The sequence below is a fragment of the Vombatus ursinus genome, unplaced genomic scaffold, assembly GCF_900497805.2.
Source record: "Vombatus ursinus unplaced genomic scaffold, bare-nosed wombat genome assembly UNPS02009994.1, whole genome shotgun sequence".
NCBI classification, from domain to species: Eukaryota; Metazoa; Chordata; class Mammalia; order Diprotodontia; family Vombatidae; genus Vombatus; species Vombatus ursinus.
The window spans coordinates 4,155,648-4,177,132 of record NW_020949772.1 but is presented as its reverse complement, the minus strand read 5'-3'; the positions used below and the strand labels follow the sequence as shown (position 1 = coordinate 4,177,132).

Here is a 21,485-nt window from a genome sequence, read left to right as displayed (position 1 = left end):
TTTGTACGAAGATGTATCAAAAAGAAAATAGCTCCATTGAATGTGTTTTTATTCCTTGTTTCTGTAGGGCACCCTACTCCAGCATCTCAAGGAACACATTCTTCATGGAGACACAACCAGCAATGACATCATCATGTACTATACCACAGTAAGTATTTTGGTTTTTGTTCAGATGCCTTGAAAGGATTGTGTGTGTTTAAATAAAATGCTTCTCTCCTCCTTTTCCTCTCCCCTTCATCTCTGACTCGGAAACTCCTTCAGTAGTTCAGCATATTGTTTTCTCTTGCTTTTTTTCTCTCCTCTACATCTGTGCACATTAATAGAATCCCTGAGGTAGTACAAAAAAAAAATCAGACCATTTTAGATCATTAGTCTATGAGGAAGATTCTTCTCCTGAATCCCAACACATGTTTATTTGTTGTTCTTGCCAGTATATCTTCTCTTGCAGTTGATCAAATCCCACCCTGTTCTTGCTGCCCACTCTGACCTCAGTATGTACAAATCTTTCTCCATGTGATGTGGGAGTCTGAGAAAGGATAATTTGTCTAAGTAATAGGATAGAAAGGCTGCCATGGAACATCTAGTAAAGGTTGAGTCTTTCCATTCTGGAAAGATCAGGACTGACGGGGTTTGATTGAGATCTTTAATTCATAGAGATGGATATATAGAGCAAATGGGATTTTTTTCACTGAATTCCAGACATTAGAACTACCCCTGGCCTGCTCTTGTTGAAGCCTGAAAGAGGTAGGTTTAAGGACAAATAAAAGCTAATACTCCTTTATGTGCAGGGTAATCATAAAGAACTTTTTTCTTGAAGAGTAACATGAATAGGTTTAGAAATGTAAAGTCCTAAAATGTTCTAGCGGAATGTAAGGCTTTTGAGGGAGAATTGTTTCAATTTTGTATCCCCAGAGGCTACCAAAGTGCCATACACAGAGGCTCTTAATACTTGAATTGAATTGAAAGAGACTCTAGAAAGCATTGTCTTGTTTACAAATGGGAAAACTGAGTCCCAGAGACATACTTGAGGTCAAGAAGCTAGTTAATGGTAAAGCTAGAACTAGGTTACAAGTGTCTTGACCTTTAGTCCAGTACCCTTTCTATTATACCGTGGGGGGAGAGGGAGAATTATAAATTACTTGGTAACAAAATCCTAAATGATTTATTTGAAATCCCATATGTGGAGGTCATGCCCCTCACTTCTGTCTGGCATTGCCTCTATTAGAGGACAGAATCTTGGGCTGAAGGATCTTTGTGGTTTACCCTGGGGTGGAATGGGAATGGGGAGAGGGATAGTTCTCTCCCAGACTAGGGCTGGGTTATGTGGAGGTAGGAAGGTAGGAGAGGGGAGAGAGTAGCATATATCCTCTTGGATAGTGTGTGTTGCTTAGATATGTTGGCCCAAGGAGTACCTATACCTTTGAGGAGAGCTGTCACCTGGCATCTGCCCCTGTAACCAGGATTATATTAAGCATTGGATGTCATTATCCATTCAGATTTCTTATTTGGTATTCTTTCCTGAAGAATTTTAAGGCAGAGTTCAATAAATCAATATTTTATGGACTTGAGGTTTTGAATTTTAAAAAGCACCCATCTACTAAAGGGAGGAGACAGCTCATCTGTCCCATTTGGAGCCTGATGACTTAAAACAATAGGGCCTTTTATCAGCTGATAGAAGTGCTTGTGGATCTGGGACGTTTATTCAGATGGTAAATTTAAACTGAGGTTATGCTGCCTCTTATGGTTTGGAATAGTTTCATCTTTATGCATACTATTTCCATCATAACCTATTTAGCAAATGAGATAATGGATTCCAAAGTGCCTTGAACTATAAAGGGCTAATACACTTGTAAGGGATGATGATTGTCTGCAGCATCACAGTGTTATCCTTATTAAGTGGCTTCATCTGCATGTGCCAGGTACCAGCTGTACCAGGCCAGCCATAACACCTCTTCCTTGTCCTCCTGCAGTCTTATTGGCTGTGAATAGAGGGGAAGTGGTGCTATTGAGGACTCTCAGCCACTGCTCTTCTTTTTGGGGTAGTGTTACCAAGCTGGAGGGAGGACTTCAATTTTGTATTTTAACAAAATGAGTTTCATGGTCTTTTAAAAAAATAATATTTAAATGAGAGTTGCAAGCTAAACCTAATTTGCTATTGCTCTTTCTTGTAATACTGAATGGGAAACTTTAAATTAACCCTCTTTGGAAAACTGGGTTATGTCATTGTCAGCTGATGCCAAAGATGGAGGAATTAAGAGGCTCTGCAGTGTGGAATGCTCTGGTGATTTGTGGTTTTGTGATTTTTGTCATGCTCACCAATGTAGTGAATTCTCTAGGTAACCAGTGTAGTTGACATACAGCTAGAATTTCTCTGAACCTTCTTTTCCTTTGCCGTTTCAGATCTGATTACATCAGGGAGCCAGCCTTTAGTAGGCAATGGTTCTTCTTGTTAAAACTTTATAATTTTGTCTTTAATTGAGGACTTATGCCACAGAGAGAATACAGTATTTCATTTCCTTGTTTGGAGGATTCCTAGAACTAAATGAGGGGGAGGGAGGGTCTCCACTTCTTTATTTACTGCCAAGTGAACTATAATGCTTGGAGCTGGTCTTCCAGTGGTAATCTGTTATGTATGGAGAATAACCATATTCTTAATCTCTTCTCTTCCCTGCCTGTCTTGACTCTTGCCCTATTGTCTTTTTAAATTCTTTTGAGTTAGTTATGGTATTGTTCATGTGTCCTACACATCCTTTCCTACTGCTTTAAATGTATAAAATGTCTAATTGTGGGAGGGAATACACCTTCTTGATCCATCATAGATGGCTGCCATCCAAGTAAATAAGATGCTGAGTGAATGAAGAGATTTCTCTTGGTGTAAACATTGGTCCTTTTGTCTCTTCCAGATTGGCTGGATGATGTGGAATTGGCTGGTGTCTGTGCTTGCAACAGGAGCTTCTGTGGTCTTGTATGATGGTTCTCCCTTGGTCCCAACAGCTAATGTGCTCTGGGATTTGGTGGACAGACTAGGGTAGGTAAATAAGATTCTAAACATCTGTTGGTTGTCATTGAAGAAAAGGATTTGGAAAGTAATGACAACTGTTCTCAATATGTGCCTGAAGGTAGCTAAATTCAGGGTTTCACTGGAAAGGGCATTTGGAACAAAACTGAAAATACTCTTCTTCTGCCCTTGTACAAAATTGGGATGAATTCTCCTTGGAATATTGTATGCAGTTCTGGTCCAAAGAAGGACAGCTTAAATGATTAAGGGAATGGAAGGTTGCAGGGGACAGCAGCATGAGAACAGACTAAAATGATGACCCAAGCCCTCTTTGGTCTGAGAAGGTGAAGACTCAAGGAGAGGAGTGGGAGGGAGATGACTGAAGTCTGAAAAGTCTTGAAGGATCTGAACAGGATGAACAGACTTACTTATCAAACCTTTATATTAATGGATTTTAGCAGATCCTTCTTGAGCTCAACAGTAGCAAATTGAGGACAAAAGAGAATAGGAATACTCTTTTATATAGGAGAACACACCAAGGAAAAGAACCAAAAGAAAGTCTCCAGTGGGTTGAGTGAAGCCTCTGTGCAGATTTTAGGGAAAAAAATGGACAAGATTGTAGCTGATGAGAGGGTGTAGAGGGGTTTGGGGCATCAGTACAGGGAGGGCCCATGGTGGCAAGATGAGATGTAGATTGATTGACACCTAAATTAATGGATAATAGGGTTGTAATACATTATTAAAGTAGGGTAGTTAGGGCTATTTGGGCCAAGTTGGGAGGTTGATCAGTCAACAGTCATTTATTAAGCACCTTAGCATGTAGACATTATACTAGGTTATTAATCCTACTTCCTCATAAAGGACCAGTTGGTTCTCATCGGAAGCAGAATCTTGGTTTGGTTCAATCATTGGCTTTGATTCAGTTTGACAGTTCTTAGCCTTTCTTGTTAAAGAAACACTGTTTTTAGGGGCAGCTAGGTGTTGTAGTGGATAGAGCATGGGGCCCTGGAGTCAGGAGGACCTGAGTCTTCAGACACATCAGGCTTCAGACACATAGTATTTCCTAGCTGTGTGACTCTGGGCAAGTCATTTAACCTCAATCGCCTCACCAAAAAAAAAAAAAAAAAAAAAAGAAACACTATTCTTTGAGCCAGTCCCAGAAATTGTCTTTGTTTCTCTGCAGTACTATTGCAGATATCCATCTGGTAACCTCACATCAGAAGGTCTGATCTTCCTTCCTAGATTCAATGGAAAAATGTTAGAATTTTAGGGAATGGACTCAAGCCAGTATAAACTGAGATGTTGGCTATTTCTTTGGTGCATGTGGATTATAGGAAGCAAGGTGGGGAAAAACGAAGTAGTCCCATATTTGCCTTCCTATTCCCTTTTAGGATATCATTGTTAGGAAATGTCAAAAGGTCCTTTTTCATCAGGATCATCTTTTCTAGATAAATTACCCAAAACTCTTTAGGATTTTATTTTGTTTAATACCTTTCAGCAGTGATGCTTCATTTCTCTTTGACCACATTGTTTTTCACAGTTTATAAAGAGTCCAGGTACCTTCATGAAACTGGGAGTAAACCCCAGCCTGAAATATAATTACTCTTTAAGTTTTGAACTGTTCATGGTAGAAAATAGAAGGAAGAATGAATGCTTTTAAACTTTTGTCCATTCATCATTTAAATACAGTTTTGCCTGGTTGGTATAATATTTAAATCCTGACATTTGGATCATACTATTAGGATATTTCCTAATGAGGTTGTTTCCAGAGAAAGGTTAATAAAATCCCTTGGAACTTGGTTGTGAAGGAAGATCTTCCCTCTTTATACGTATACAGCCTTTGCAACGAGACTGCAGATAGAGAAATTATGTTGGCGTGCTTATAGGAAGGAAGATGTTTCTCCTCTACATATTAGTAACAAAGCTGAGGACAAGGCCCCAAGGGAGGCTCCTCTTTGCACCTGTGTATTTAGATGGTTATGTGTATGTTTACGTGTGCCATTAATGGTATATTTAAATTTATGCATGCCTACGTGGTGAAGGTGAGGGACTAATTGGGAAGGAAGCAAAGTGAAATAGGATGATGTTCCATCAGTAACTGAAGGCAGAGTTTGAAGGGGGTAGAATTGACAGGCTCTTTGGTTCAGCTTTGTCTCCCTCTTTCTAAGAGAAGCACTGACATTGACTTAATGCAGTCATTAAAACTCTGTTGTTTCCTCCTAAGGTTAATGACTATTCAGAACTTGTGAAGTTTGGAACAGAGCCCTTGAAATTCCTATGATGTTTTAACTAATGTAGATAAATTGAGGTATTAAACCTCATTGATCACTGAAGATTTTCTTTTAAGTTTATCATACTAAGAGTCAGGAATTTTGAAGGAATTAACACGAGTTCTTTTATTTAAAAAAAAGCTGTTATTTTATTTTCTTTATTGGGGAAATAGCTAGGACACATTGTCTAATGGGTGTGTAGTGATTTGGATGAATGGTTTGGGTTAGGGACACAACTCTGGGCCCTGTTGGGTTTTGTTAGTAAGTGGGTTGGCACTGGGTTGTATTAGTTGCTTACTTTTGCTCATCTGTGACTGAGCATTATCATAATGCTGTAGTAAGAGACAGCAAGATCCTGTAGGTTGAATCAGCTATTCTCTTAGTGAAAGTCAATTGTTTTGAGAGTTACTCAGGGACCATTTAGTAAATGATTACTTCAGTAATTTACTAGAGTGTGATTAGTGCATTGAAGCAGTGTTTTGCTGAGACCTCCCCTTGTGGCCTGAAAGAATTCATATACTTCCCAGAGAGGCTGAACCATCTGTCCTGGGCAGGGCTTATGAAGACATTTTTAGTTGTGACATTGGTTGGTGATTAATTTAGTGACACCTTTCCAGTCCCCGTTAAAAGTGCTGTGTAATATATACAAACACCATTCCATTCCATGCCAGTGTCCTCACTTGGCCTCTTCCTAATTTGGCAGAAGGGAAAAAAGCCATTCTGTGGCTGGTCTCCTGCCTTCCAGGGAGTGGGGAAGAAACTCAGGTAGGTGCCAGTCCATCAGGCCTAGCCTGCCCTCAGGGAAGGAACCTCCCCTCACTGGTCCCTTCTGCGGAGCTGCTTAAAGCCCTGAGAGGATACTGCCCTGAGGCCAAACTCTTAGAGATATTGATAACCAGGGGTGCTGTGAGATTGAAATGAGGTGACGGATGTAAAGCAAACCTTAAATCCTATCGTACATGTCCATTATTATTGTTGTTGTTAGCTTTCAGTCAACAAGCCTCCAGTTTGAGGATGATTTCCTTCCTTGAATCTTCTGCTGTATTTGTGCTCAGGCAGTACATATAGAGCAGTACAGGAGTGAGCTGCGTAATGTTTAACAACTAGGCTCTCTGAAAAAAAAAATGTATCAACATACATTTAAGAATAATCTGCATTATTAACTTAATAGACATTCTTAAGTCTAGACAATCAAAAAAACAATAGATTGCTCTGAACCGTAGCTATTTCTGAGGTGTAAATGCTTACATTGAAAATTTAATAATCTCTTAGCAAACCAGTTAGAGCTGGTTCCACCACACCCTTGTGATAACCTACCTGAACTCATTCTTCAATAATTAAAGACTCGTATCTGGTTGCATCCTTCTCATCTCAGTGATTTGAACCCTTGGCTAGCATTATTCAAACCTATTCTCTTTCCTGCACTATCTGCTCCCTTATTTCCGTGCCCTTAAATCCTCCCTCCCCCCACAAGTGTCCCCCTCTAAAGCTATCCATCCCTTCCACTGTGCCCTATGGAGCACATGCTCTATAGATAACAAACCTGCTTTCATCTTGAATCATTTCCTTTTCCCATTCCTTCCATCTTCTGGCTCTCACTGAAACCTGACTCCTTGCTGAGCCTCTCTGGCCTCCCTTTCTAGCATTAGTAACACTTCTACTCATTCCCCACCTCTTCCTACCCTCCCCACCCCTGATAGTTGTAGTGAGGGTGGGAGAATTCTTCTTGCTCCCTGTTGCTACTTCCAGGTTCCCTCTCTACCATCATCCCTCAGTACTCTGTCCTTTGAAGTTCATTCAATCTTTACCACCCAATCAAAATTCTAGTAGCTGTTGTCTGCTGACCTCCAGTATTCTTTCCTCAGTGAGTTCAGTACCTGGCTTACAGTTTCTGTCCTCAACTGTTGCCCTCATACCAGGGGACTTCAGCATACATATTGATGCTCCCTCAAAAACCTTAACCTCTCAGTTCCTCAGTTTACTCATTTCCTGTGACCTGGCTCTCCACCTCATCTCAGCTATACCTAGAGAAATGGTCATACTCTTGGTCTTACCATCATCTATGAATGTACTACTTCCACGTTCATGAACTCTGAAATTTCCTTATCGGTTCACAGTCTGTTGTCTTTATCCCCTCTGTCTATTTTGCAGCTCCAAAACTCAGTTCTTTGTCCTCAGTGTGACCTTCAATCTATCTGTCCTTCAGTTTTTTCCCAGGCCATCCCCTCTTTCCTTGCTACACTCTCATTCCTTTCCCATCTTGATTTGTTAGTGAATGGGTTCAACTCTATACTGACCTCTTCTCTTGAATCTATTGTCTCCTTATCCTGACAGAAATCTGGTCCTGCCAAGCTTTAGCTTTGGATCACTCCCATCATCTGCTGCTTTTGCTCCAATCCTGCTCAATTAAACTGAGTCTCTGGAAAATGTAAAAGATGTGAAGTATTCCAAAATGTTGACTTTGCATGAGTGAGACTTAGCAGTCCACTGGGACTTGGTTTTAATTCTGAAGGCACCTTCAAAACTATATTGGGCTTTATAGTAACTAAAGGCTTAAAACATTTCCTGCCCCAATTTCTATGGATAAATGGATTTTTCCTTAAAATGATAAGAAGCATTGCCTTCAGCAAGCATTATTTGTAATGGAGATAAGTTAAAAGCCTTCCCAATAAGATCAAGAGTGAAACAAGGATATTCATTATCACCAATATTCAATGTTGTATTAGAAATGCTATTAATAAGAGAAGAAAAAGAAATGGAAGGAATTGGAATGAGTAGTGAGGTAAGACTCACCCAAAAAGCTATTTGAAATAATTCATAGTTTTAGCAAACAGGATATAAAATAAATTCATATAAATCATCAGCAGTTCTGTATATCATCAACAAAATCCTGCAAGAATAGATAGTAAGAGATACTCCATTTAAAATAACCACAGACAGCATAAAATACCTGGGAGTATACCTGCCAAGGCAACCCAAGAACTACATGAACACAATTATACAACATTTTTATACAGATAAAGTCAGACTTAAATAATTAGAGAAATAATAATGTTCATGGGTGGGCAGAGCCAATATAATAGAAATGACAATTCTACCCAAATTAATCTACTTATTCAATGCCATCCCAATTAAATTACAAAAAAATTATTTTATTGAGCTAAAACAAAAATAACAGAATTCATATGGAAGAACAAAAGGTCATGAATATCAAAGGAATTAGTGAAAAAAGCGTAAAGCAAGGAGATTTAGCAGTACCACAACTTAAACTATATCGTAAAGCAGTAATTATCAAAACTATCTGGTACTGGTTAAGAAATAGAAAGGTGAAACAGAGTAGATATACAGTGGAACAGAGTAGACATTCAATACGCAGTACTAAATAATTATAGTAAGCTTGTGCTGACAAAGGTAAAGATTTAAGCTTTTGAGATAAGAATTCACTAGTTGGTAAAAATTGTCGAGAAAACTGGAAAGCAGCCTGGCAAAAATTGAGTATAGACCGGTATCTTACATCATTTACCAAGATCAGGTCAAAAGGGATACATGACTTAGATATAAGTAAATTAGATATAAGTAAATTAGATATAAGCAAATTAGATATAAAAGTAAATTAGAAGCATGGAGCATGTTAGCTATCACACTTATGGATAGGAGAAGAATTTATGAATAAACAAGAGATAGAAAGCATTGTAATCATTTTGATTATATTAAATTAAAAAGGTTTTATGCAAATAAAACCAGTGTAGCCAAGATTAGAAGGAAAGCAGAAAATTGGGGGAGGCGGAAATTTTATAGACAGTTTCTTGGATAAAGGTCTTATATTTCAAATATATAAGAGAACTTTTGTCAAATTTATAGGAATATGAGTCATTCCTCTACTGATAAATGTTCAAAAGATATGAACAAGCAGTTTTCAGAAGAAGAAATCAAAGCTGCATATAGTCATATGAAAAATGCTCAAAATCATTGTTAATTAGAGAAATGTGAATTAAAACAACTTTGAGGTATCATCTCACACCTATCAGATTGGCTAAAATGATAGAAGGAGACAATGACATGTTGAAGGGATGTGGAAAACGTGGGACATTAATGCACTGTTAGTGGAACTGTGAACTGATCTAACCATTTTGAAGAGCAATCTGAAATTATGCCCAAGTACTTATACAAAACTGCGTGTGTGTGTGTGTGTGTGTGTGTGTGTGTGTGTGTGTGTATACACACCCTTTAACCCAGCAATATGGTGATGAGGGAAAAAGAAAAAGAACCTGTATGTTCTAAACTATACATGCTCTGTTTGTGGTGGCACAATATTGGAAATTTAGGGGATGCCTGTCAGTTGGGGAATGGCTAAACAAGTTGTGGTTATATGATTGTGATGGGGTACTACTGTGTTGTAGGAAATGATGAGCAGGTTGGTCTTAGAAAAACATGGAAACACTTGCATGAAATAATGAAGAGTGATGTGAGTAGAACCAAGAGAACATTGTATACAGTAATAGCAATATTGTTCAGAGAGTAACTGTGAACGACTGAGTTATTCTCAGTGTTATAAACACTCAAATCAGCTACAAAGGACCTGTGAAAGAAGTTATCAGTGTCAAATGGTGGCCTTCTCTAGTGCAGGGTAGGGAGGGAGGCAGTTTGGAACTTAAAAATGTAACCCCTCCCCTAAAAAAACCCCCAAAATAGCAACAACAAATAAATAAAGATTGACAACTTATAGTCTTAGTGAGTTGCCTAGGGTACTAAAAAGGTAATTGATTTGCCCAAGGTCAAATAACAATCTGTGACATGTGGTCTTTCTGACTGCAAGGCTGACTTTCTGTGCACTAGACCATACTTCCTCTCAATGAAACAAAATCAAATTTAAAAAAAATTTCTATAGACAGGTTTCTGTTATTCGCTTTGCATAGAGTTGCCAGAGGAAAGAATAATAATTGTAATTGAAAGGAAGGATGGGCTTGAGAGTCATGAGGACAGCGAGAAAAAACCTGAGACTCAGCTGAGAGCATTGGGCTCAGAGAGGCTGGATTAGGGACCAGCAGAGCCATTCTGGCCAGCAGCATTTGTTCCTGGTTGGGTTGGAAAAGGACTTCTATACGTGTGCTTTTATTTGATCCACCACTTCCCAACATTGGTGTGCATAATGGAGAGTGGACTATATGAGTCCTTTTACACACATTAGGGTTATTGTTTATGTGATGGGAAAAAAAAGTAATCTCCATATCCATATTTCTGTTGACTGTTCCTTTGATGTAGATAAGGTATTAGAAAAAGGTGAAAGGTTACTCATTTTCTTCTTTTCTTTGTCAGTTACTCTTTCAGCATAATACATATTTATTAGTAGCATTAGGTATTAATCACTGAGTGTGAATATTTTTGGAAGGTTAGGAACTTCAGCCACTTGGGAAAAAAAGTAATAATGACCAAGTGATTTGATCCATGGCAAAAGCATGAATTTATGTATAATATTTTTTTTGGGGGAAATTGCTGTGTTTTATCAGTTTTAATTAGTGGCAGTAGCTATGTAATTATAAGCAAGTAGACTTCCCTTCCTTTCCCATCTTGCCACAGGTACTCAGGACTTTGGAAGTGTAGGCATGCAATCCTCACTAATTCACCAGAAGAGGAAATATTTACATTAGTGTTTGAGGACATTTAATTTTGTAGTTCTTTCTTTTAAAACAAAATATTTAGGATCATGTAAAGCTATGTGTACTTAAAGTCCATTTAAGTGCAGATGATGGGTTTGGAAAAAACTAATTGCTATAGACTTGAAGATAGCACAGATCCTTAATGTCAAGATATGGCAACATGTTTCCTAGGGTGAGGAAAGACTTTTATGTGTTTAATATGATTGTACATATATAGCCTATATTAGATTGCTTGCCATCTTGGGGAGAGAGGGAGAAAAAATTTTAGAGCTCAAAATCTTATAAAAGTGAATGTTGAAAACTATCTTTACATGTAATTGGAAAAAATAAAATACTATTAAATGGAAAAAAATAAAAAATAAACTAAAAAAAAGATTTTATAAGTTAATGTTAATCATGAGTACAACCCAGGAAGGTGATATATTTTGGTTTAGGAAAGTTCAATTGAAAATTGAATGTTCAATTGGTAAACCACCAATGTTAGAAAATTTTAGTATTTGAAATGTGCAAACACGGTGAAAACTTTATTTTCCTTTGTTTTCTTTCTACCTCCATGCCTTTTCTTCCTCCTAGGATCACAATTCTTGGAACTGGGGCCAAGTGGTTGTCAGTACTTGAAGAGAGAAACTTGAAACCAGGTAAATAGACTTTCTAAAGCTTTTGTGGCACATGCTTCTTCCAAAAAAATGGACTACATTTAATTCTGTATTTCTTCTACATAAGTGGTACTGTAAAAAAATTGGTTTTAACTGTAACCTTTTAATTGTCTTTCATTTTAGTGGAAACTCACAATCTTCAGACTCTTCACACTATCCTGTCTACAGGGTCCCCTTTAAAAGCCCAAAGCTATGAGTATGTTTACAAATATATAAAAAGGAATGTCCTCCTTGGATCTATCTCAGGTAATGCTCAGGGTACTGGGGTACTGGGCAAGGAGTGGAAAGAGCAGAGGTGGGAGGTTATGAGTGGATCAAGGGTTGACGTAGTCTTTGTCTGATTCTCAAATACTCTTAAAACCAAACCGCAAGCCCTCTTAATAGTTAGTTCAAGGCAGAAGATACCTCTGCTGTTATTTCCAGACTATTTCTCCTAGTTATCTATGTGTCCTTGGTTGACCAAAATTTCCACATTAGCCTTTGTAATAGTGCTTTTCATTTTAAAAAATTTATTGATATGTTTAGTTTGGACACAAGAGTTACCTCTCAACAAATAACTAAAGAAACCTCTTTACAAAGTCCTTTCACTGAGAAAAGAGTTAATAAGAGAAAGGTGGAATATGTCCATTAATGTTGGAAATATGGTACTAATAGTAAATGTTTTCTTTGATCAAAATGTTTTCTTTCCATGTTTACTTTCCTTACATCATTATAATCACTGTATTTATATATTTCTTTGGCTTTTCTTTCTTCACTTTGCATCACTTCCTATGTTTCTCTGAATTCTTCATATATGTCTTTCTTTGTGGTGCAATAAAGACATAAAGAATCCCAATGGTGCTAATAAACTTTCATTTGTCAGTTGGTGCTCTAAATGTGACCATGGAGTAGATATATTGACAGAGGAGCTGAATCATCAATTGACATTCTTTCTATAAGAGAAATCAAAAGATAGAAGGAAATTGCAGCTAAATAGAAGGATGACTCACAGCTGCTCCTCGGACAGGCGGAGAAGGAAGTGGTAGAGGGGGTTTTGTTATATACCCATAGGCAACAATAAATATTATTTCATGACATATCTGGTCATCGTGTATTGCAGAGCTAATGATAATTATTTGCAGAGAGACAACTGTGATAATAATTGTAGCTTGTTCATTAGTGTCTGGTGCTAAAGATGAAGTGGTAGAAGAATTCTATAAAGAACCCGATTATATATATATAAATGACATTAACACTGACTATAATAAATTTCTTTCAGAAGTTTAGCTAACATAAATTAATTACCACAGCAGGGAGACCAAAAAAAGGCCCCAAAGTGCCTTAATCAGCAAACATTTGACTTATTTGCCAAATGGAGAGAGATGGCTGCCAAAGATAGTACCAGTCAGTCAATAAACATTTTTTGAGCACTTCCTATGTATCAGTTACTGTGCTAATAAGCGTTGGGGAAGCAAAAGAAGGCAAATGTGGTCCTTGCACTTAAGGAGCTTTTATCATAATGGGAGCACCAGCATGTAATTATATAGGGATATACCAGGTTCAGTGATTGAAAGATAAACTCAGAGTGCAAGGCACTAGCAATACCAGCTTAGAGTATAAACTTGTTTGTAAAATCTTAAGAAGAAGGATGATGAGCAGTTATAAGTAGTGTCATCTCATGAGGCAGACAGAAGTGTGGAGGATAAAAGCAGTTAAAAGACAACTTGGCAAGACATCCAACTAGGGAAAGTTATCCTGAGGGCATTTGAGGGTGAAAGCGGAAGGAGAGCTACAGACGGAAGAGAAATACAAGGGACATACAGCATCCATTTGAACAAACTACTTTCCAAGATGTCCTTAGGACACAGGAATGACACTAACAAGGATAAAGATGGGAAGAGTCACTAGACTGGGCTGAGTACATGTAGAGGAGATCTGGGCTGCAGGCAGCACGATTGTGAATGTGCTAAGGGTATATAAAAGGGCAGATACTGAAGAGTCTCAGACTTTAATAGCGAAAGAAGGTGACCATGAGGATATCAGTAACTACAAACGTAGAATGCTCATTCTCCCATTTATTATAAAATTTTTGTGAGAGTCCTCTGTGCATGAATTGAGGGCCTCTTTGGTATGGATATTAGTAGGGAACAAGCAAACTTTCAGAAACAATATTCGGCAAAGGACTACACCTTCAGTATTTCACGATGCTTTAAGAGTTCTAGGTAGCTTAATATCTCATTGTTTATTGATTACTAAAAGCATTTGATTAAATAGAACATCTTACACAACAATCTTTTATAGCCAAGTGTCTCTTATTCTTGCATAAAGATAATTCAAGCTTCCTTGGAAAATATAACGATAGAAACAACTCTTTCATTGACCTTCCGATAGTAATGAGGAGTAAAACAGGAAGATGTATGCTCACTCAAGGTATTTGCCGCATTGTCATTGAGAGGCAGAGCAGAGTACAGGTGGAAGAGGGATTCACTGTAGATGGTAAGGTCCTCTTGTTTTGCAGATGACTTTGCATTGATTTCATCAGGCCCCACAACATCAGAACCTCCTGGAAGAGATCTGAGCTCATTCAAAGTATTTCAGCTTGTCTGTACACACAGGAAAGAGGAAGTAATGGAAGAAGGTCCATTACCCATGGCTCAATCTGCTTTTGTTTTGTTTTGTTTTGTTTTTTCTTGTGAGACAATCAGGGTTAAGTGATTTGCCCAGGGTCACACAGCCAGAAAGTGTCAAATATTTGAGGCCAGATCTGAATTCGGGTCCTCCTGACTCTAAGGCCAGTGCTCTGTCCACTGTGCCACCTGGCTGCCCTCAATCTGCTTTTGAATGGCCACCTTATTGAACTGGTCCAACAGTATGAAAACCATACAGACAGTAGAGATGGACAACATTTGGGGCTTGGAGTTGAACAAGAGGAGGAGGACAATAGGCTGGATTGTTAGAAGGAAGCTCCCTGAGAATGGGGAATTTCATTCTTTGTGTTTGTGTCCTTAGCTCTTAGCACAGTGCTTGGCTCAGAGTAGGCACATAATCAATGTTTGTTGATTGATTTGCTTTCAGGAAGACACAAGGCTTTTTTTTTTTGTTTGTTTGTTTGTTTTTTTGGTGAGGCAGTCGGGGTTAAGTGACTTGCCCAGAGTCACACAGCTAGTGAGTGTTATGTGCCTGAGGTCGGATTTGAACTCAGGTCCTCCTGAATTCAGGGCCGGTGCTCTATCTGCTGTGCCACCTACCTGCCCCTTGACACAAGGTTCTTTTAATTTTTCCATACTAACATTTTACTGGTGTTGATATGTGGCAGTGAGATGTGGAACACCACTGCTTCCAGGAACTAAAAATGAGTATCATGCAGACGGGAGTGGAGAGGTGCCTGGTGAACATGAGCAGGCTGCAGCAGGTGACCGCAGAGGAGCAACAAAGAACAGGAAGAAAAGAAATTACCGGGGAATTAGAGGAGAGGAAGAGAAAATGGGCTGAGTAATTGTACGGTAGAAAGAGAAATGGAAAAAATGAGAGATGACAGTTGATTAGGAGGAAGAAGGGAAGACTTCTGCATATTGGGTGAATGCCCTTTGGCGAACTTTTGGGAGGAGATGGGCAAGAATGGCACAAAGTGGGTAGATGTGGAGAGGCTGCAATCTGCATTGTTGGAAGGAACACCCAAATCCTTGAGATCATGGATTTATTTGAGTTCTGAGTGTGATGCAGTAATATTCCATTACATTTATATGCCATAATTTGTATAGCCATTTTCTAATTGTTGGTTGTGTACTTTGTCTCTAGCTTTTTGTTATCAGAGAGAATATTTCCAGGAATATTTTTGTTCGTGTTTTTTTTTTCTTGATTTTAGTAACCTCCTTGAGATATAGTCCCAGCAGTGGGATCCCTGGATCAAATAGTATTAAGAAGTTAGTTATGTCTCTTATGTAACCCCAAATGATTTTCCAAAATAATTGAACAACTTCATGGCTCCACCAGTAGCAAATTAGCCTGCCTCTCTTCCCACAGTACACCTAATGAAGAGTTTTCCCATCAATCAGTAAACCCATATTAAGCTCCTAAATACCAGGTGCTGTGTTTGGTTCTTGGCATACAAAGACAAAAATGGTACTTCAAGGAGCTGATTTAGGGAAGACAACATTTACCCATACAGAATGTCCCAAAAGTCTTCATGCAGTTTTAAGTGTTAGCTTTTGGGACACCCCATCAAATACATACAGTATTTGTACCAGATATATTGGGGGAGGAGACACTAGCTACTGAGAGTAACAAGAGAGGCCTTAGGGAGGAGTCAGCATTTAGACTGAGCTTTGAAAGAAACTAGAGATTTTAGGAGTCAAGATGTGAGGAAGGGAGCACGTTCCTGGCCGAGAGGACAGTGTGGGCAGAAGTATGGAGGTGGGGGATAAATGTGGTATGTGAAGAACAGCAGGAAGGTTCATTTGGCTGGATGTATGAAGAGATGTGCTGTGTAACTAGCAGGGATATGGGATTTAAAGGTTCAATACATGAGCTCATTTTTGAGTCCAGGAGTCACGTGGAGCCATTAGAGTTTCTCAACCAGAGGAGTGATATGATCAGATCTGTGTTTGAGGAAAGTGACCTTTGGTAGTGTGTGGAAGATGGATTGGTGAGGGCAGTCAAGACACTGTTGCAGGAGTCTAGGTAGGGCAGGGGGCTCTTAGGTCTTACTTCATTAAGGTGGTAGCCTTGGTTTGCTAGTGGATAAGTGTGAGGAGCTATTTCACCCGAGTCTTGGTTGACCCAGCCACGACCAAGACAAAGGCATCCTGAGCACCAGACTGAGAATAATGAGTAGATCTGTTTTTTAGTCTTGGCTTTGCCATTAATCATCTGGGTGACTTCTGGGACAAGTCACTGAGCAAACTGTCTGGAGCTCAGTTTTTTCCTTTGTAGAATGGATTGGAGAGTTGAACTTGAAAGTCTCTTTCAGCTATAGCTTTCTGAATCTATGCTTTTTATCTGCATAGTACAGCTTTCATTGCTGTTATGGCCTTTTCTTTATTTTACAGCAAAAATACCTTATGCACTTTAGCCTTAGGATAGACTGACATTTAAAAAACTTACCAATAAAAGATATTCTAATGAAATTAGCATTTCTGTTAGTAGCTGGGGGGAAATGGAATGATTCTCACCTAGTGTAATGTCAGGGCAAGATCATTTCTTACAGATATGATTGGGAGTTAAAGGAAATGGAATTTTTACAAACTTGTTTGTGGGATTTTTTGGCCTTCAAAAGAGGTAGTGTTAGTTTGGAAAAGATTACAAGGAAAGCCTCATTTTCTTTACTGTCTCCTTCTCCACATAGCTCTATAGCAGTTAATTATTTTTTGAATTTCATCTCTGTCTAAAGTGTAAGCAACACACTGTTAGTTTGAGACACCTTTAGTGGCTTGGCTGGTCAAGTCATCCTAAGATCCATACATAATTTACTTGGGGTTGAGTTCTTTTGTGAGACCCCACTTTCCTCTAGGTCCCATGCCTGGAGGCTGGCCCCAGCAGCATCAATTATGAGATGCTACTGTTCCTGTCACCTGTCACTCATGCTTTCTAGAGTGGTGAAGGGATGCCCAGCACCAGAAATTCTCAGAGAGGAATGCCCCTCAGGGCAGGGATCACTTCCTTTATTCCTGTGAGGTAACTGATAGAGGGAGACCCTCAGAAATTCAGAGCATCATACCTTCTACTGAGCTAACATGCATGTGCGCGCGCGCACACACACACACACACACACACACACACACACACACAATAGCTTGATTCTTCAGTTTTAGGGAGGGTCTTTGGATGGTTATTCCCTGGAAGCCCCATCAGGTTAGAAGTCATTCACCAAGCTAGAGGCAGAGGAGTGGACTTTAACTTACATCCTCTGGCCACAGCGAGCCAGGATGGAGTAGTGGATAAGAAGGTGGCCTCAAAGGCAGCAAGTCCTCAGTCTTGGCTCTCTCCCTCCTACCAATCTGATCTTCTGACTCTCCCTCTCCAGATGATACTGTTTCCTCTCTTTCAAGCACCCCTAACATTTCTGAAAAAGAAATGTAATGCCACAGTGATTCTCAGCATCTAGGCCTGTATCGGGAGAAGGGATGTTCAGTATTTGTCATCCTGTGGGTCTTTGGCCTCCATGTGCTAGTTAAAACAAAATCAACAAGCTTTCCTCAGATTTTTGAATTGTGAATCTTCTCTCTCCTTTTCATTGCAGGTGGCACTGATATAATTTCCTGTTTTATGGGTCAAAATGTTTCAATTCCAGTTTATAAAGGAGAAATTCAGGCCAGGAATCTGGGCATGGCAGTGGAAGCATGGAGTGAGGAAGGTAACTTATTTGCAGTGTATCTTTCTTGAAATAGAATCCCATAATTTTGGAGTTAGGAAGGTACCTTAAAGGTCATCTGGTCTAACTCTTCTTGGATTAAAAATCCTGTGTCTCATACCCAACAGGTAGTCATCCAGATTTTGCTTTGAGACCTCACCTTTTGGGGCAACTAATTGTTAGGAAGTTTCCCCTTACATTGAGCCTGCACTCAAACCTTTGTACCTTTTACATGCCGTTCCTAGTTCTGCCCTTGGGGGCCAACCAGAACAATTTAATCCCACTTTCATGAGGCAACCCATCAAATATGGGGGAAGGGAAAGGGAAAAAGCATTTATTAGGGTATGGTGGTAAATGTGTTTACAAATATCTTATTTGATACTTGCACACCTGGGAGGTGCTATTATGATCCCCATGAAAAAACTGAGGCAAACAAGGTTAATTGACTTGCCCAGGGTCACACAACTAGTAAGTGTCTGCGGCCGGATTTGAACTCTGGTCTTCTTGACTCCAGGCTCATCTCCCCAACTGCCTAGCCACCAGATCACCTCCAGGTCTTTTCTGAATTTATTTTTAAATTGATGTCCTTATGATTTTTACATAACAAGTCATTTTCCAATATATGTTTGTGCTACCTTTATAATAAAAGGAAAACAGTCAAGCAAAACTAACCAGTACAACAACCAAGTCTGCCTGCCTCCATCACACTGAACATCAATAGACTGAAGATTGCATTTAATCTGAATTTTATTTATATTGTTGTAGTCATCATATATCTTGTAATCTTGGTTCTACCTTCTTGGCTCTGCATCAGTTCTCATGTTTCTCTGAATTCTTTATATTCATTCCTTTCTTTGGGTGTGATACTTTTGCATTACTTTGATGTACCATGGTTTGTTCAGCCATTTCACAGTACATAGAGAATTATTTGGCTTCCATTTTTTAACTATACTAAAATGAGGTACATGAATATTCTTATTTATATGGGACCTTGTTTTTTTCTTTTTGACTTCCTTGAAGCCATCAGGCTTCTCTTCTCTAGGCTAGATACTCCTAGGTTTTTCATCTGTTCTTCACATAGCATGAACTCAAGGGCCTTAAAGAAAGTTGAATTTAAAAAAAGTATTCTGAAATTCAGAATCGTCACTATTCATTTGGACAAACATTCCTCCAAAGAGTTTTAAATTAAGAAGACTTGCCTTTCTCTGGAAAGTTCAAGCTTATCAGTATCTATCCTAAAATGTGTTGTTTCTACATGGACTTAATATTCCAGATATTATTGATCAGGGCAGAGTACAGTAGGGCCTTCACTTTCCTTAGCTGATATCAAATGGCTTTGTTTGCTTTTAAATGACTGGGTCAGAACAGTTGTAGAGAAGTGCTCAGTAATCTTTGTTCCTGTGCCTCCATTCTTCTCTGTGGAATGAAGATAATAAAACCTAAATCCTTTTGACATTGAGTAGATCTCTCTACCAGCTTGCAGAACATTTCTTTCCTCTTGACATCCCTTCCCCAGCATAGTTTAATACATACTCTGCGTTTTGGAACCATTTCTGATTCTCCTGGTATGACTCGTTGTTCAGTGATTGATTGCATGGTAAGTATGGTGAGACCAACACCCAAACTTATGACTGTCTGATAGGCCATCGAGGGAAAAATAGCTAGATATTCAAGTACCTGCTTTTAGCCATTAGAAATGCTCACCAGCTAATCATCAAGCATTATTAAGTGTTTACTATGTGCCAGGCACTGTGAAAAGTACTGGGGATGCAAAGAAAAGCAAAAATATTTCTTTCTGTCCTCAAGGAGCTTGCATTCTGGTGGGGGAAACTACACAGAAACAACCAGGTACATACAAGATACATATAAAGTAGATGGGGAGATATCTTGAAGGGGAAGACACCAGCACCTGAAGGCACCCACTCATCTATGATTTTCCAACAACATTTCCAGTGTGTCCTGCTATATTTGTGAAGCTGATTTTTGGAGTGGGACTCTCGGCAGCCTGGGGTAGTAGAGAAAACACTTGATACCCTGAGTTGTGACCTCTCTGACTTCATTTCTTCTGGGTCCTAATTTTCTCTTACGTAAAATGAGGGATTTGGACTAATTGACCCCAAAAGACCTTTCCAACTCCAGGTCTGATCTGATTAATTCAGGTGTAGAACTTTATGTTTATTTCTATAAAATTTCATCTTAGGCATGTTGGCCCATTGTTCTAACCTGTCAAGATCTTTTAGGATCTATACTGTCATCCAGTGTGCTAGCTGTCCTAGGCTGCATGTCATCTGCAGATTTGATGAGCATGCCATCTTAGAAAGTGCTTGGAGAAGTTAAATGTTAGGTGGTGATGTTATTTGCTTTAGTGCTTAGTAAGGGCTCAATAAATGTGTTGTAACAGTCTCAGTACTATATCTAGAGGTCAAGAGCATGTTGATCTCAAAAATCCGATTGGAGAAATAAAATTACTTCCTCTTAGTAGATTGGCATTGAGACTTTTGATTTGTTAAGTAAATAGAAATACAAGGGTTTTGGGGAAATGTGAATTTTTGTGGGTTTTCATATGTAATTCTTTTTTTCTTTCTTCATCCTTCAAATCTAGGAAAGGCAGTCTGGGGTGAGAGTGGTGAACTGGTTTGTACCAAACCGATACCCTGCCAACCTACATACTTCTGGAATGATAAGAATGGTATCAAATACAGGAAGGCTTATTTCTCTAAGTTCCCAGGTAGGTATGGATGACCAGAAACAGGGCTAAGCTCCTGACTTGGTTGACCCTTTTGTGAGCCCCAATTAAATTTTCCTGTCATTATTTCCTTCCCCAATAGCCTAGTATTGCTTATGTATGTGAGCATTCTGCCAGTGGGGTGGTGATGAATTTTTTGAGAAATATCTTGCCATCTTATGCTTGAAACCTTGGGAGTTACTGTAATCTGGGCTTAGCTTGATATCAACCCCTATCCCCCACTCCTCCAGAGCATATTCTTCCCCAGAACCAGTGTGGTTGAGCAGGTATGGCCTCAACAGATGGCCAGCATGGGCATCTTGGGGACAGCTTGCTCAATTATGGTGTGAACTTATCTTGGGAGAAATGAAGTAATGGAAAGGTTATTTGGTTCTTATTTTTTAGATCTATCAACTAAATCATTATCAAGTCATTAGAGAGATATAAGTCAGAACTATGCTTTGGGTGGTGAAGAGGATGGTGATTTATAGTCAGCACATTGCTCAGACTCGAAGACATCCATCCTCTTAATTTTTGAGTAGTGCCTTTTACTGAACTGGAGGGACATCTTATTTAAAGCTCAGCTTCCTAGATCTTTCTCATTTTATTTTATAACCAGTGTCAAGTTACTACTGCTATTTAACTCATAATTGAGGCAGCTATCTGTTCTGGAGTTATTTATACTAAGTGTTTATTCTCCAGAAAGATAACTTAGAGTCATAGAAGCCATATTTTGAGAATTGAAAAGTTTCAAGTGACTCTGGGCAGTAAGATTTGCTCTGGCTTTTATTTTCCCTTACCCTCTCAACCCTCTGCTATGCTACATATGATAATGTGAACATATCATTTGT

The 21,485-nt window shown here is 38.9% G+C and overlaps 1 protein-coding gene across 1 annotated transcript in view; it reads left to right on the top strand.

Moving 5' to 3' along the window:
* The window catches only part of AACS (acetoacetyl-CoA synthetase), a 90,044-nt gene that overhangs the window by 54,921 nt on the left and 13,638 nt on the right, over nucleotides 1–21,485 (top strand). The window contains exons 9-14 of the mRNA XM_027853564.1: nucleotides 68–148; nucleotides 2,904–3,028; nucleotides 11,499–11,563; nucleotides 11,705–11,827; nucleotides 17,799–17,912; nucleotides 20,512–20,637. Coding sequence (XP_027709365.1) covers nucleotides 68–148; nucleotides 2,904–3,028; nucleotides 11,499–11,563; nucleotides 11,705–11,827; nucleotides 17,799–17,912; nucleotides 20,512–20,637 — 634 coding nt within the window. The remainder of the gene's footprint in view (nucleotides 1–67; nucleotides 149–2,903; nucleotides 3,029–11,498; nucleotides 11,564–11,704; nucleotides 11,828–17,798; nucleotides 17,913–20,511; nucleotides 20,638–21,485) is intronic.